The sequence below is a fragment of the Lissotriton helveticus genome, chromosome 8 (genome assembly GCF_964261635.1).
Source record: "Lissotriton helveticus chromosome 8, aLisHel1.1, whole genome shotgun sequence".
Lineage (NCBI taxonomy): Eukaryota > Metazoa > Chordata > Amphibia > Caudata > Salamandridae > Lissotriton > Lissotriton helveticus.
Genome location: NC_136069.1, coordinates 1,668,499,578 through 1,668,517,552, shown reverse-complemented (window position 1 = coordinate 1,668,517,552; position 17,975 = coordinate 1,668,499,578). Strand labels below are relative to the sequence as shown.

Below are 17,975 nucleotides of genomic sequence, written 5' to 3'. Positions count from 1 at the left end.
CAGTGGGTGAGAGCTTTGAAAAGGCTCCCACCAGCTGGGAACAGACCTTTGATCTGTTTCGTTGCCCACAATCCAGTGACAAAGTGAGCAAGGGACCCACGTCTGGGCATACCCTGCCCATTTAGGGCGAACAAAGCAAACTGTATTCAAGCTAGCCTGGCTGATGAGGGCTGTTAGCCCGAAACCGATCCCAGGATGCTTGTTTCCGGTCCAGGGAAGACCTGGCTTGGCAGTTCAGGCCAGACTGTTCCCATGAGGCACAGGGTCAAGACTGATTTGCATATAGCTGTGTCTGAACTGGTGTGGCAAAGTGACCTGAAGAACGATGATTGCTTCAACCCAGATCTGTGACATGGGGTGAGTGTCTGAAAAGTTTCAGCACTCCATCTATAATCTGATTGTGTTTGCTTTAAACAATACATGTTAGTTTGCTTTTTCCAAGTGTGCTGCACAAGGCAGCACACATGGAAAAAGCAAAAACGAGGAGAAATAATGCATTTCTCCTTGTTTTGCTAACTTAAGACCAGGTTTTACCTGGTCTTAATTTTGGCGCTGCCTCCTATGTACGCCACCTTGGTACATAGGAGGCAGCATCAAAATGAATGAGTGTTGTGGTGGAACGCCCACTGCAACACCCACTGCCCGACCCTTTCATGCTAACCATAGCGTGAAAGGGGGCCTTATTTACAAGGCAGAGTTAAGCCACCTTAAGTGGCTCAACGCTCCCTTGTAAATAGGTGTGTTAATAAAGGGGGTTTTCAATCCATTCCAGCGCATTATTGTTATTTTTCCCTTGTAAATAAGGCGCAGCCCCTATCGCCACCACAAAGTCGATATAAGTGACGTTGTGGTGGCGAAAGGGGCTTGTACATATGCCCTTATGTGTCACAGCTTAGTTAATTTATAAAACCATGTTTTCTGAAGTCATTATTTCTTTAATAAATACGCTACTTACTCCACTGATTTCTTGCATTGTCAGAATGACTACCTGCGGCCAACTAGTGGAGGTTTTGAGAAAAGAACTGGCCATGACCTGAAAAGAGCATTTTTCATCAAGAGGATGTGGCCTAATGGCTAGAGCGGCCGACCTCGAAGCTGAGGAACCGTGTTCGAGTTTCTTAAATGTTCTCATTAAATTCTAATCCTTTTCACTGACATTGACCCACTCAGCTTTTTAATCATTTTCTTTATGGCAGAAATTGTATCACATATGTTTTTTTCTGAGGAAAGCCTTGCTGCTTGAGCTAGCTGCCAAAGGCGAGCTAAATATTCCTAACTAAATTCAGATTACTTTTTACGAATCATCTGACTTGGTAGGAACTCAGTCACAGCTCACAATAAGTAAGCTGGGACATTTCTGCCCCAGCTTACCGATCTGGTCACCTACAGCTACAATCCAATTCATTCAAAACAATACAGACAGGATAATAGCTTGATTCATGTGGAAGACAGTCACAATCTTTAAAAGAAATTGAGGACACTTTCTGGTTACCCAATTTAAACCCTCAAGGCCTCATATTAATTTAACTCTATAGTAGCTAGTAAGGTGTTTGAATAAGTACAATATCCTTATTACCTATCAATTAAAAATCGTAGTATGTGTTTCATTATTAATAACGTTTCAGCAGAATAGGTGATCTACCTGGAATATGATCTGGACTTCTGACAAGTTCTTCTGTGGTCCTTGCGATATCATTTTGGAGTAGAGGGGTTCTGTGAACTCGCCCAGCAAGCTTTTCAGAGCTCGCGCAACATGGTGGAGTTTGACTCCATCCTGATTCTTTTTTTGAAGAGAAAATGTTTTCCCTTCCTCCAGAATTTTCTCCAATTTCTGAAAAAAGGGGGTGGATGACTCCATATTATTATAAAGGAAGGTCAGATTTTCCCATGTCACATAATCCCGCAGGCTGACACCATGATCCAGGAAAAGCTGCACGAAATTCGGCTTATTTTCAATCAGAGCAACAGTGAGTACTGGGTACAAGTCTTCAGGCTGTAAAGATGAAACAGTCAGTTGATTAAGTTTTGGGGTGGCACTGGTGTTTGCATTTAGTTATACATTTATTGATTTAGAAAATTATCTGTTATGTTACACTTAGAACACTGTGTAGGTATGAATAACATCACTTGAGAGCAAAAATTATCTGGTCTTTATTGTAGGACAGCCTATGTGCATATTCATTATCTGCAGATTGGAGGGAACACAATTCACTGTGAAAGCCTGTTCTCCTATATGAAAATAGGGCAAAGCGCAGTAACCGCAATGTGGAGAGCGGTAATACAGGTGGATACAAAACAAAGCTTCCAAAGTTTGGAGAAGCTATTAGTAAAATGCAAAAGTTATACAAAACAGGCAGAAACTAGCCTACCTACAGATGCCTGTCCAGAAAGGAAACAGGAGGGAGGCTAGGCATTGCAAAATCAGAATCACTGTAATGTCTCCTGGACCAGGACCATAACAGAGGTCCCCTACCTGACAAGGAGACATGCAAAGCCACCCATCACACAGCACTTGCAGGTACAGGTGAAAACTTGAAGCAGTCCCTCACACGAAGATAAAACATCAATCTCACAAAAACAATAACAAATTCCTTCAGAGACAAAACACCAGTCTCGGTCTTGAGCAGAGAGTGCGCGCTTCACTGTGAAATATCAGAAGGGTTGCAAGCACAAGAAGCTTTCCGTAACTCCACACAACTACATGCACTCTTCAAAAAGAGACAGAAAGGGTGTTCTATCAAACCTGAAGCTCTCAAGCTTTCAAGAGTGAGTTTCATCATCAGAGGCCAGTGGAAAGATGGCTAACCGAGAGCGGCTATGAATACTGTAGTAGAAGACCAACTCCACCAAAGTCAATACGAGACACTTGCGATTATAAGCCCAATTGTCTGATCCTTGTCTACTCAACAGGTGACACACGAACAGAGGACTTCCCATGGCGTGACAGGACCATGAGCCACCTGCAGCATTCCATCTATTGGGACTATCCCTTGAGTTCTCAGAAAGTTCTGTCGTAATGTAACTGCTGTATTAATCCAGTGTGAGATAGTATCATGGATCCCTTGTACTCATAAATAGGCGTATTCAGTCAAAAAACTAAACATCTTCCAGGCACAGGCTGGCCCAAGGTCTCATCACAGGTGCCATTTTAACCGCTTCAGCGCGGCGCGAATTTTCGCGCTGTGCTGAACGTTCCATTGAGCTTATGGAACCATGACAGAACGGTTCCGTCATGAGCACAGCTCAACCGACGCTCATGACGGAACCGTTCCGTCATGAGCATGGAAGGGGTTAATGAAGTGAGTCCTCCAGGAGACATCTTATCTGTTGCGTGCTGTGGAATCGCACATTCCTGAAGCTCACATAAGAGCCTGACTTTTTTTATGAGTCACAAATGGTGAACAGTTCATGCACTGGAGTCAATGGAAGCCATTCTGGCCTCAGGAGGTGCTCAACCCACCAGCGGGCTGCTGGAAACACCAGTTCCTATTCAGAAGGAGATGCAGAAAGGTGGTATGGCCTCCGGGGTTCCTTCAGGCTCACCTGGAAGGAAGAGCACCTCACCAAATGCAATAAAGGAAGCTGCTCACCAGCAGGGGCTTAGCTTGGTCAGTGAGTTTGGTGGGAGGGGAGGTGCTACAGATTTCCCAACAATCACGCTGGCACACAGGGTTCTATATACTGAATTATCATGCAGCACAGCAGCCAACAATTGTGTGTTGTGCTGCACGAGAAGGAGAGAGCAGGGAAGTACTATATTTACAGAAATATGGCACTCTCCTCCCCCTCTACCTAGTGCTGGTGCACAAATGTGCTGCTGTGCACTATGCGATACAAAAGAGGATGATGGACGGAGCGCTTGAACAAATCAAACACTCACCCCCAGTCAACTGATCTGGGTTTAATTCATCACCATTCTTACAGCCTGATTCATGTACGGGCCGTTTTGCGTGTCCCTAATAGCGAATTATAGCGACTCGCTATTGAGGAAACGCAAAACGGCATTCATGTACTTTTCGGGGAAAAAATAGCGACTCGCACGCGGGCGCTAAATCCGTTAGCGACTAACTAAAAACGCAGAAAAATCGCTATTCCCGGCTACCTGCGTCGGGATTGCGACTCGCAATCTCGTGCGTTGGGGATTGCGACTCGCAATCCCGTGCGATCGGGAATGCGACTCGCATTCTCGCGCGATCGGGAAAATGGGAAGTCGCTTTCCGAGCACAGTGATGACATCACAACCAGGAAGCAGGCAGTTCCCACCCCCAAACACCACAGTGAGGCAAACCTTCGAGGGAGCAAGTCGGAAAGCAGACGCTAAACCAGCGATAGCGACTTCACAAACGACTGTAATAGCGACCTAACTGCTGCCATGTCTGAGGAACCTGTCCCTGGCCCCAGCAACAGCGCAGGACGAAAGAGAAAGCTGAAGTTCTCAGAGCAGGAGCTCGAGAACCTCATTGAAGGGGTGGTGGCCAACCATGACAGGCTCTTCGGGATCAACTCCAGGAAGGTCCCAGAGCAAGACAAACGGAGGATCTGGCTGGGAATAGCCTCCAGCGTGAACTCGGTGGGTGTGGCCGATAGGTCATTGGAGGAGCTTAAGAAGCGATGGTACGACCTCCGAGGTCGTGCCAAGGAGAGGGTGGCGGAGCGCCTTGGAGAGGCATCGGGCACTGGAGGTGGCGGACCGACAGTCCCACCCAACACACCCTTGGAGGACCAGGTCGAGAACACCCTTGAGAGGGAGGCGTGCGTTGGCGTCACCCCTCTGGACTCCTCCCGCCCCACCCAAGACACCCAAGGTAAGTGGCATGCGACTGCGACCCTGTCCCCTATGACCGTCCCTGACCAAATAGGCTCACTTATTGGCCCTTAGTCATGCCTTTGTTGCGCATCAGGGTATGCCCTGAAGCATTGTGGGAGATGTAGTATGTCCACAATGTAGTAGTACCACAATGCAGCCAGACAGGTCCCAAAGTACGCAAATCCACAGCCATCCAGGGAATGTCACCCAGCATGCATGTAACATCAGCACGTCTGGCAGTCACATGCAACTAATGAGTATCCACTTACCCTCACAGGTGGCGCAGAAAGCAGTGACAGCGAGAGGCTGCAGATAGATGAGGAGGCCCAGGAGGAGGATTCACAACCGGAAACCCAGGCACCAGCCCCTGCCGCTGCAACACCAGCAGCCAGGCCCCCCACCGTTGTGGCCCCTGCATCTGCCATCCCACCCGCAGCCAAGGCCAGGCCCCCCACCGTTGTGGCCTCTGCTCCTGCCATCCCACCCGCAGCCAAGGCCAGGCCCCCCACCGTTGTGGCCTCTGCTCCTGCCATCCCACCCGCAGCCAAGGCCAGGCCCCCCACCGTTGTGGCCTCTGCTCCTGCCATCCCACCCGCAGCCAAGGCCAGGCCCCCCACCGTTGTGGCCTCTGCTCCTGCCATCCCACCCGCAGCCAAGGCCAGGCCCCCCACCGTTGTGGCCTCTGCTCCTGCCATCCCACCCGCAGCCAGAGCCAGGCACCCCACTAATGTGCCTCCAGTCCCTGCCACACCAGCAACGCCTGCTGTGACACCACCTGCAGCTGGTGCTACGTCATCTGGGCCTGCGACAGCGGCAACACAGCGGCCAGCCACTGTGACAGGCCAGCAGAGCAGGCGTGGGAGCTCTCACGGTCACACCACAGCTCCAATCAGCAGGAGGGGCAATGGACATCTCCATGCCTGTATGAGCGTAGAGAGGCGCATGCTCAGGATCCATCAGCGCCAGTCACAGCAGCAAGGTGCCATACAGCTCCAGCTGCACAAAATTGGGCGCAATGTGGCGGGAGTGGGAGACCGCATGGACCGCATGACGGCGGCCATGGGCCGCATGACTGCAGCCATGGAGGCAAACACTGCTGCGATGAGCAAGCAGCGCAGGGCAGCAAGCCGGCGCCACCACCAGCTCATGAGCCGGCTGGCCTCCTACAGCCGGTCAAATTATGTGGCTGCAAATGCCACCTCCCAGTTGTCACGCCGGTCCCTCACACAGCAGCACCAACTAGTTCAGTGCTGTGAGGACATCACCAGGGTCCTGGAGCACCTAACCACCGCGGTGACGGCACTACACCCTCCAGCTGTACCTGCCACTGTAGGGGGTGACGATGGCAGTGAGGGGGCTTCAAGCGTCAGCAGCCAATCTGCAACACTAGTCCCGCCACTTAGGCGCAGCACCAGGGCAACGCCTGGTACAGGTGCCCCGGAGGAGGATGAGCCTCAGAGGCGGCTGGGCATAACGCGCAGGAGGCGCACTTGGCTCTGCCCGAAAAACACAGGCACAGGCTGACTATAAGCCTGCCATGTACTTGCACACTGCAGTATGGAGGAATACTGTTGGTTGTAAATAGTTGTACAGATTACCTTTTTCTTGTGAATGAAACAAATATATTTATTTTGCTGCACACATTAGCCTTGTGTGATCATTACATTTTGCATGCAATTGTGATATGTGGGGTGGGGGTAGAGGGTGGGCTAGAAATTGTTCGCTGTGATGTGGTTGCGACGTCTGTGGCCTTCAGCTGGGTTCTCCCCGCGTGCATGGTGCGCATGTGCTGGTGGCCGGTCGTCCCCTTCTGATTCACTGCCTGAGATCTCAACAGGTATCCGGCGCTTGGTTGCAATGTTATGAAGCATTGCACAGACAGCCACAATGCGGCAGCAGGCAGCAGGACTGTAATACATGGCCCCACCTGTCTTGTGCAGTATACGGAACCTGCTCTTGAGCAGGCCAAATGTCCTTTCTATACAGTTCCTTGTCTGGATGTGCGCAACATTGTAGTGCCGTTGCTGAGGTGTGGCAGGGTTGAGGTAAGGGGTCAGGAGGTATTCCCGTAGGGCATAGCCACTGTCACCTGAATGAGAGGAGCAGATGTTGATTGCCTGTGCAGCGCTGTGCCTTCATTGCAATGTGACATTGTCGACAAAGTGTACTTACCAAGTAGGTGTCCTTCCCCAAACTCTCCCCTGAGCAGTCGTGTGTGGAGTCCGCTGTGCCTGAAGATAAAGGAGTCATGGGTACTCCCAGGGTACTGGGCGACAATGTCAGTGATGATGGTCTTGGCATTGCAGACCATCTGTATGTTGAGGGAGTGGTAGGACTTCCTGTTGCGGTACATATACTCCGTGGCAGCTGGTGGGCAGATGGCGACGTGGGTACAGTCTATGCAGCCGAGGACATGGGGAAAATGGGCTACATTGTAAAATTGAAGTTTAGTCAGGTCCAATTCCTGTTGGCTCGTGGGAAATGTGATGTGGCGGTGGAGCTGGGTGAGCATGGCGTCAACGAAAGTGTGGAGGCAGCGTGACATGGTGGGCTGGGATATCCCCCCCAGCAGCCGCTACTATGCCCTGGAAACTGCCGGAGGCCAGGAGGTGCAGGCTGCACAATACCTGCACATGTGTAGGCACCGAATTGTTCCGCCTTGTTGGGTGCTGCATGAGGGGGTCAAGTTCATGTATCAGCCAGATGATCATTTCCCCATTCAGCCTGTATTTAGCATATATCTGTTCTCTGGTTTGGCCCAGCAAGGTGACCCGCTGCCGGTAAATCCTTTCCTGCCTCATGCGTCTCCTCCGTGCTGCTCGCTGTAGCCTTCGCCGCCTCACCACCATGTACATTCCTGGCATTGTGGAACGCCTAATGCTGCTGCTGAATGTCCTTATGTGTGATTGGTCAGGCCTGGACCTGTTGGTGATTGGCCAACTGTTTTTCAAATTTTTGTTAATCATGGCTTTTATGGTTACCACCTGCTTTGAGTTGTCCTTAATTTGCGCCGCGCTAAATTGCGATTTTGGGGTTTTCCGCTATTGTATATTTTTCATGAATGCCGATTGAGAATATATTGCGTTTCGCTATTCATTTCGCAGATTCCGTGGTTGGTCGCTATTTCCGTATCGCTAATGCGCGACTACCGGGACTCTGCGACTATTATAGCGTAATCGCAATTTTAATCGCTATTCTGTGTTTGCGAATTCGCTATTTTGTACTTGAATGCCGATTCCGTGTTTTGCACCCGCAATTGCATTTTCGCAGCCATTGCGGGCGCTATTTCGCTTCATGAATCAGGCTGTTAGTTCACTGAGCCACCTCAGTTCAGACATGGCTATATGCAAATCAGTCTGACCCTGTGCCTCATGGGAACAGTCCAGCCCGAACTGCCAAGCCATGTCTTCCCTGGACCGGAAACAAGCATCCTGGGACCGGTTTCGGATTCATAATCCTCATCAGCCAGGCTATCTTGAATCCAGTGGCCAAGTGAACAAGGGACTCACGTCTGAGCATACCCTGCCACACTTAGGGCGAACAAAGCGATACAAAAGAGGATGATGGACGGAGCGCTTGAACAAATCAAACACTCACCCCCAGTCAACTGATCTGGGTTTAATCCATCACCATTCTTTAGTTCACTCAGCCACCCCAGTTCATGGCATGGCTTGGCAGTTCTGGCTGGACTGTTCCCATGAGGCACAGGGTCAGACTGATGTGCATATAGCCATGTCTGAACTGGGGTGGCAGAGTGGGCTAAAGAAAGGTGATGGATTAAACCCAGATCTTTTGACTGGGTGTGAGTGTTTGATTGGTTCAGATGCTCCATCCATCACCACCCCCTTTTGTACCGCTGTGCACCATGCACACACCTTTATACCATAATGCAAGGGTGTGTCAGTGAGACTAGCATAGGTTTTGTACTGAAAGGGTACACTTCCAGTACAAAATACTATGCTTAGACTAACTTTAAAATGTTTCCCGCTTTGTACAGTGCAGCACATGTAACAATGGAAATGAAAGAAGAAATAAAAGCATTTCTTCTTCATAATGCTCATGTGAAATGGGCGTTATTTTTTTACGCAAATCCCTGTCTATTTTTTTTAGTAAATAGAGTTTTACATCAAAAACCATGAGTGATTGCATAGGAACGCCTATGCACCACCCATGGAACGCCCACTTGGAGTTAAGTAATGCAAAGCAGCGTTATACGCTTTTTAGGTCTCGCCTTCGCAATGTGCATGCGCTGCAAAGGCAAAAATACCTTTTCAGACAAGCACGTGCACGCGTTCCATTGCCTTCAATGGCAACGCGTGCACGTCAGGAGATTCCCTTGCGAGAGCACGCACCGCCATTTGGCAGCAATTATTGCTCCCGCAAGTGAATCGCGCCCTCCTCTCCCCCCCGCCGCGCGAGGTGTGCATGTTTTAGCTTGTTTATTTAGCATTGCATGCCAACTTCACTGGAAGACAATGGGCAAAGTGGCAGTGCCATCTAATTAAGCAAGTGGGTCTATAGATGACACAATCTCCACAGGGGATGTCCCACCCGCTGCTCATTTTGATTTCTTCTAAATAAGCTCACAGTGTATTAGAAATTGGGGCAGCGACGATTTCATTTGCAAACTTATTTTCTGCGTCTGCCACAACATGCCTCTCTGTTTTTCGCTCTATTTCATCATCTAACACAAGCGGATTCATTGTGCACTGCCAACTTTTCCTTTTTCTACATCTCCGCTGCATCAGTTCATTAAAATGCATTCTAAATATGTAAAGCGACTCTGAATAACATAGGTTGATTTCTTTATTGTATCAAACTAGCGTCGCATTTTAGCATTTCTTAAACTCCAATGAGAGGAGCGGGTTCTAGTCCCAATAGTATGTTCTGTCTGTCACCTCAAACAAATAACTTCTGCTTCTTGAAATTGAAGGTTTGTTATTTGCTTCCTGCCGCAATGACACATTCACTGCTAAAGCCACACAGGAGGCTGCTCACAGCATTTGCAGTGCAATACCTCTCCTATTAGTCAAAATGCCAGCTATTGACATTGCAAATGCAAATTTTTATTTCATTTCAAAGAATGCCAGTATTAGCATAAACAAAGAAATTATTTTCACAAAGAAAAGGGTGCAGTAACACAGGCTGTCCCTAGGTGTCCCTGGTCCTGCACCCTTTCCTTCGTCAAAGAAATTCCTTTGCATACTGCTGGCATACTTTGCGACCGCTGTGACCTGTGTTTTCGAGGTATATCTCAGGGTTGTCATGCATCTGTTGCACCGATGGGAGCGGCTCAGACTCCGGCACGTTCTCGCCATGCTGCCTGCCAGTTGTTTCTGAGTCAGGCTGATGCGTTGTGTGAGAGCAGACACCATCAGCAGGGGTGTAGACGCAAAGTAATCTGCAAACTTACAGCCTGATTCATGAAGGTAAATGCGCTCGCAAAAGGGCCAGATTCTCAGAATCTGGCCCTTTGCGAGTGCAATTTTTGCATTTGGGATTCATCATCCCAAATGCAAAAATCGCTAATAAAGAATTAGCAAATATGCGAGGATTAGCATTTAAGGAATCTCTATTAGAGATTCCTTAAATGCTATTCATGACACATTTAAAAATTGCGAATTAGCAATTTTGGGCCGCTATTTACCGAGAGGTCAGACCTCTCGGTAAATAGCAAAAACTTAGAAAAATGCTTTTAAAAGCATTTTTCTAAGTTGCATGTTGCACACACACATGTCCCTTGGACATGTGTGTGCGCAACACCTGTTTCAATTAGCATTTCAGGGGTGCTACAGGGTGTCCTTTGGACACCCCTGGCACCCTTAAAATCGCTATCTTATTTGCGAGTAGGTAATTGCTACTCGCAAATAAGGGATACTCCCCATTCATTCCTATGGGCCTCTTGGCCCATAGGAATGAATGGGGAGTTTTTGCGAGTAGCAAATTGCTACTCGCAAATAAAGAACATGTAGGAATCGCTATTTATTTAGCAATTCCTACATGAATACCGTTTTGCGAGTCCTGAATAGCGATTCGCTATGAATCGCTATTAGGGGCTCGCAAAACGGCCCGTTCATGAATCAGGCTGTATATCACTGTAATCTAACACACACTGCATAATTGAACGAAAGGCCCCCTCACCGGCCACAAACAGAAGCACTGGTGTAAACTGCGTCACGGACCGGGCACGCACACAGTAGCACAGCGACTCTATAATTACGTGCGTTTCATAAGTGCTCATAGTGCAGTAGCAGGTACACGCATGACGACTGACCGCCTTTTAATAAAGAGCTTTATATATAGCAGAAAATGCTTGGCGCTGCAGAACCACAGCTGTTGTATGCGTGCACACCAATCCCACTGACCAGAACATCAGGCGCAGTACCACAGGCTGTTACTAGGTGTCCCTGGTCCTGCACCGTTTCCTTCCTGAAAGAAATGTATTGGTTTATTATTTATTCTGCTGGCATAATTTGAAATGGAAACAAGCATTTGTAATGCAAAAGGTCTCGCATTTACCCTAGTTTGAGCTATTAGCATTGTAAATGACAATGCCTTTTATTTATGTTTTGGTTTTTGAAACATAAATAAAACACATTGTCATTTACAATGCCAATAGCTTAAACTTGCATAAATGCGAGACCAATTGCATTGCATTGCAAATGCTTGTTTACATTACTTTCAAGTCAATGTTTGTGACGCAAACACGGCACAAAATCTTAGTAAATATACCCCATCATGTTAAAGCACATAATACGACAAGCAGAGGGCATGAGAGGGGTCAATGGACAGTGGAAAGAGAGAGAAACCCAAATTCGTTGGGGTACTAAGTGAGAGAAAAACATTATTTTGTGAAATAACCAAGAATGTTTTCATTTTCTTTCCAAACAGAGATCTGGAGATTGTGTGCGTTTTTAGTCTGTGTGTGTGCATTTCTGGTGAAATCCAACAGACACCTCATCACACCTGACTGAAAGCAGCTCTACCCAACTATTCATAACACAATACATTGGTTAGGGGGATGTATCACTCCAATGAACCCCCAGAAGCCTCACCCCTGCTCACCAGTGGTTCTGTGAGTTTGGTGACAGTCTCCACTCAGATATGAGAGAAGGGAGGAGGAAACACTCTCAAAAGGCAGATATAGAGAGAACTGAAGAAAAGCACTCTTTGAGGAGGTGACGTTGATTTGCTTGGCCTAAGCGGAAGGAAGCTCTCTCCGCACTCTCACAGGCAGCAAACACTCACATCTTTCAAGTACTTTGTGGTTTCTGGACAGTTTTCTGCATTGCTCCAGTCTACCTCCTTCTCCACAGGTCACATCAAAAAAGGCTTCTATTGCAGTCCTGCATTCTATCCCTGGGCCCAAAGGAGTACCATTGACTGTTGCCACTGGTTTAATGCTTGCCTTTATCCTAGTGCATTGAGCTTCTGCAATGTTAAAGACAAACTGATCATCACATACAACCTCGAGTACCTGAGATTCCATGCGATGGGAGACATCCTATAATGCTTTTTAGTGACAGTGGACATAGTCCGGAGAGTCAACAACCAATCCCAAGCTGGTGCTGCACCTCTTCTCTCTGAGCTTGATACAGGCTATAGGACAAGCCCTGGGCACATCTTATTTGTTTCAGGTGTGAAAAAGTCCTTGACTTGTGTTTGCATAGTCCATCATCGTTTAAAGTACAGGCTGATCTGACAGAGCTTGCTCAAAGAGGCGTATTGAACACAACCATCTCATCACTGCTTCTGAGCTGCAATGGCATACACGCGGTGTCATGTCGAGCCTACACATACAGGTCGCTAGGTCCCGGGTGGCAACGGAAGTCTTGGGGGAGGGAACAGGAAAGAGAGGGGTTGAGGGGCTAGAAAGATTGCGGATGGGGAAACATCCTTTACAACAAAACCTTTAAAAACCCACTACCATTACGACGCAACTTTTACAACACAAACCATTACAACGCATAGCGCTGGGGGGCGCTCTAGGATAGGGAATAGGTTTAATGCACTATCCAACACCTTCCCTACTATCCACGGAGACTGGAGTTGGAATAGTAAATTAAACAACTCACTATCCAGCGCCAAAAAGCACTATGCGTTGTAATGGTATACGTTGTAAAACTTGCGATGTAAAGGTAGGCGTTGTAAAAGTATGCATTGTAACGTCATACATCCTGCGGATGGCTTATGGGGTGGGCGCAGGTAGAGCTACTGTGTCAATTAATACAAAGAAGCAACCTTCAATTTACTGTGTTGCCTAGACACTTACAATCAGACAGGGGGAGGAGGGAATTGAGAATATCAGGCAGATGGAATAAAAACGATCATGCAGGAGATCTAAAAGGAAGTGTACATAGGTTCTCAATGCCAAATCAACATCTTGAGTACAAAAAAAGAGCCCAACTTTTCATGTACTCAGAAAAGGGAGAACATTAGAGTGATCTTCATAAGGGGCTAAAAGGACCCAGTAAGGGCAGTCAGAATGTTTTTTAAGAGGAAGGTCAATTCCTCTGAGAGGTTGTAGGGAAAACGCCTGTATCCCTGGACTATGTTTAGCTGCCACCAAATCGTTAAGAGAAGGTACACCTGATGGGATCCCCTTCCCCAGCAGAGTCAATACTTTGCCGTGGTACAACTTAAAATATCATTGTGGAACATCTCTCAAGTAGGGACTGAGGACATGACTATCCTGTGCAGTAACATCTACCAGGCATGCCTGAAATTGAGAAAAACAAAAGCGAGATGGCACAGGGTACTGTACCAAGGGCCCCAGACCCTACACTTTGCTTAGCATGTGACTTTTAAAGGCCCTCTAGTCGAGTGGTCATTTATTGTGGGAATTTTTTGTCCAAGGTGACTTCTCCCTCCACATTCTGGGAAAATGTTCAATGCCTGGTCATCAGCTCACAGTTCATTCTCAGACATTGGAGGGCTAGTCAGTTCATGACAGCTGGTGAATGGCTGTCCCTAGTTTTCTGTCCAGTCTCACATTGGAGTGCCATACTTTCGCAGCATGAGCAGATGCTCTTGTTCAGTCAAATCTGGGGTCCATGCTTGGACAAAGTGTTTTGCCATAACATCTTGATATTTTGGGAACCCCACCTTCTCTCCACTCCATTGTTATGGCTCTGGGTACATGGGATGCGTATCTTGCTTCGGGTCTCGCACTAAGAGTTTGATGCATGATGAGTGGGTCATTGCATATTCAGTTGTTGTTTCTGTCTGGGGCTCTGTACTTGAGAGCTTGCCATTTCCTTTATTCTTTGGTGTTGGTGTTGGAATTGGATTGGATTTGGCACTTTCCTAGCAAAGGATTCAGAATCACTGATGTGGACCTCCCTTCAGCAGGTATTCTGAATGCTAGGGATTGATAGAAGGACAGCTTTCTTCACATATACACCACTTTCCTTTCTGTTCCTTCTCCTTTTCCTCCCTTGTCCTACTTCACAGCCCCCCCATTCCAATGCTCCTAGACACCTGATATCTCAGGATATGCTGTTACCCATGATGAAGTAACTCGTATTAGTGATACACCTTCTTCTTTGTTATACATCATCATATCTCAGTGCCACTTTTAGTTTATGCACTCAAAATAGCATTCAATAAACCAATGCTTTAATCAAATGAAACTATATGAGTAACTAAATCAATACATCCATTTAAGTGTAGATAAGCAAGACCCTAAAAAGACAATCCCACACCGACATAGGTCAGACTTCTAGAAATGCAATACACAACTCCAACGGTTCTACTGCAACTACTCCTACATGGAGTACACAGAGGGGCGGTTGGTTTCTTCTCATGTCGGGACAAACACACTGTTCTCCTTTGCCCCGCATCACCATCTTTGGCTCCTGCATCCTTGTATGAAATTGAGTATCTAAGATGTACTGTCACTCTGCAGAGACCCTGCAAGAAGCTCCATACCCACTGAACCTAGTCCAAATATATAAAAATCCACAAATATAAAAAAGACATCTGCAGTTTCTATGTGGACTGGTTTGCAGATATTCTCTTTTTTATTGAAAGATGATCTAATATTATATAATAAATCATATTGAATAACAAAATATTTAGAATTTGACATGATGCTGGCAAAATATTGTAGCTAAATTAACACAGTTCAATAGTTCATTAATCATAAGAGTTCTTTAGAAATCCAAGTAGTTGGTATAAGGATGTAATCATCACAGTGTGAATGTAAAATAAATTAATGGTTACCAAATGGTTTTCAAATGATGTAGATCCCTCGCATTTCGTAGAATTACTCATTCCATAGCACATTAAACAATAAATCGAAACCACTATTATCTCATAGCTTTGAAATTTGTAATCAGGCCAATATTATTGCACAAATATATTACCCGGTATTCTCCATAGTACTAATTCATAAAAACCTAAGATAATCAATTTAGGACTAGGAGGAATTTTAATATCTAAGTGTATGGGTAGCTTGTGGAAAACCTGTTGCCAATATACTTGGATTGGAGGATATTTCTTAAAAAATATGAGGGGTATCAGCTTAGTAAGCCTGGCATTAAACTCATCTAGAATCTGCAGGCAATCCCATCAATACAGCCGCTCGGGTGTATAATAGATATCCTGGATACATTTGTAGTGGAGGATTTTAAGACCCATTAAAAAGACACTGAAATTAACCAGTTATAGTTATTTCATTCAACTATAACTCATGCCCTCATTTCAATCATATGTCATAACACTCATGACATTTTTTATCACATTATTGATAACATTAATACGACATCTGAAACTGATGAAAATATTGTACATTGCTGGGGCGCGAGTTATAGTTTATTTGTGTTTTGACTAATGCGTCTTGCTGTTCCTTCTCAGTTGCCAGATTCTCACCTTCTCCCAGGCAGACTTGTTCAAAGTTATTTAAGATGTAGAGGTGTTGTGTTTGTATGCACATGTATATTGTACATATTGTAACAAAATATTGTTGTTCTGAGATTTTTAATCTTCAACATGTCTTTGTCAATTTTTTTAACACTTCTGTGTGATTTTGGTTTACTTACAATAACAATGATGATGCCAGCTTTAATGAATGTTTAACCTAAATACAATTTAATTCTGATCTGATTTACAGTTTCAAAGATTGGAATAAAACAAAGCCTACATCCTTTGTTTTCCACCAAGAGAAAATCTCCACTTAGGGCAGCTGAGTTAGCGCACATAGAATCATAATTCAAAGAAAAATTAAGGGTGAGTGATCAGACTACATATGCATGTGGTATTTCTATAGTGTGAACCTAGCCAAAAGGCAGCAGAGTGCTGTGCAGGGTCAAAGGCAATCATAAAGACAATGATTGATAGAAGGAGTAGCTGGGGTGTGGACGGTTCAAGCATTGGTGGGTACCGTTCTTTGAAGAAGCGAGACTTCAACTCTTTCCTAAATTACAGCAGCGCTTTGGTTATCGTTGTGGGTACAGGGATGTTGTTCCATGTTGGAAGGTGTAGAAGATTGATACAAAATTATTAGAAGCAAATAGTGGGTTTAATACACGGCTAGCAGAATGAGTCGGCTACATGATTAAAAGCTTAAGACGAAGAATACAGTACATTCTATGAAGCCGAAGAAGAAGGCACTTCCATCTAAATCCAAAATTCACCCAAAGGGGAAAATACAGAAACACCCATGACTAATGGTGAGATAAAGGCAGCAAAGCTAGCTCCAAAGTCTAGTAAAGCACCTGTAGGCTGATAATGAGGTGTTGGGGAAGTGAAGATATAAGTGAATTCATCTTTGATTCTTATGTGGCTGATTGTGGGTAGGTGGTTTCAGGGCGCTAGAGGATCAGGCAACACCAGAAAGAAGGATTTACATTTGCTACCTGAAAGAGGTTGTGCAAGAGTTGTTTTTGAATCTTGAAGAATAAAGAGGAGGAAATAGTAGAGATTAACATGGGTTTAGCACAATAAAATAGGCCAAGACATAGGCAATTAATATAAAATAGATGATTGCATATTAATGACCCAACTGAAATGGAGGAGATACCAATTGTAGATACTGGAAAAAAGGAAGAAGCCATCTTACCCATTAGTGATCCCTCAAAAAGAGAAAGGATACCAAGCGATGACACACAATCATACCTTAAGATCCATACCCTTGAAGACATCAAAGAGCTCAACACAACTCTAGGAAAAACTCAGACCTGGCTGGCAGAAAACAATCTAAAATGGAATGCCCTCAAAACCGAATTCCTCCTAATTGCTCCTCCCGCCCAAGTACCCATAATGCAAGACTGAATCAGTGTGGCGCCGCGGCCAGGGCGACTGACGCTGGAATCTGGGGACCACGGTTCGATCCCCGGCTCCGGCGGCAGGTTAGCCCAGCACCATGTGACTCTGGGCAATAGCTCGCTTAATCTTCCCGACGGCCCCCAGCGCCTAGAGACCCTTACGGGTGATTGTGCGCTTTACAAATGTGGACTTTAACACCTTACTGCACTCAACTGCCAACCTCTCCTCATTGACTCAGCGAAATCGCTGGGAATTACACTGGACAGAAACCTTAATATGCAAAAACACATCAGCAATGCAACAAAAGGAGCAAACTTTCAGATACATACTTCGAGAAAACTGAAACCTTTCCTGCCGGAAAAGGACTTCAAACTCGAAGTACAAGCTCTAGTCATCCCAAGAATTGACTACAGGAGTGTCTCTCTCTGCGGCTTGCCTAGAGCTGCAACTGCCCCTCTAAGAGCCTCAATCAACGCAGCAGCAAGACTTATCACTGGCTCCAAAAGAAGCGTCCACATATCCCCTGATCTAAAATCCTTTAATTGGCTACATTTTGAAGCCAGAATTCATCTGAAAATAGCATGTATGACACATAAAGCTATTCTTCACAACGCACCCTGCTATCTGGCACAGAAACTGATGCCCACATGTGGGGTCAGATCCTCAAGAAGTGCTAAAAACCTTCTGCTGAAACCGCAAAGATTCAACAAGAAGAAAACATATAACCGAACCTTTTCAGGGATGACACCCATGATATGGAATGCTATACCCCCAGAAACTAGACTTAATCCCTCTACCGCATCTTTCAAAAAAGAGGTGAAATCGCTTCTCATGGCTAAATTCACTATTATTATGCTACCCAATGTATCTTCCACATGGAATCTTAAAATGTATACTGTTG

General features: G+C 46.0%; 1 protein-coding gene across 1 annotated transcript in view; it reads right to left on the bottom strand.

Annotated features, from left to right (window-relative positions):
- LOC144773615 (transient receptor potential cation channel subfamily M member 2-like) overlaps positions 1–17,975 on the bottom strand; it is a 531,293-nt gene that overhangs the window by 356,124 nt on the left and 157,194 nt on the right. The window contains exon 12 of the mRNA XM_078658758.1: positions 1,643–1,993. Within this exon, the coding sequence (XP_078514884.1) occupies positions 1,643–1,993 (351 nt within the window). The remainder of the gene's footprint in view (positions 1–1,642; positions 1,994–17,975) is intronic.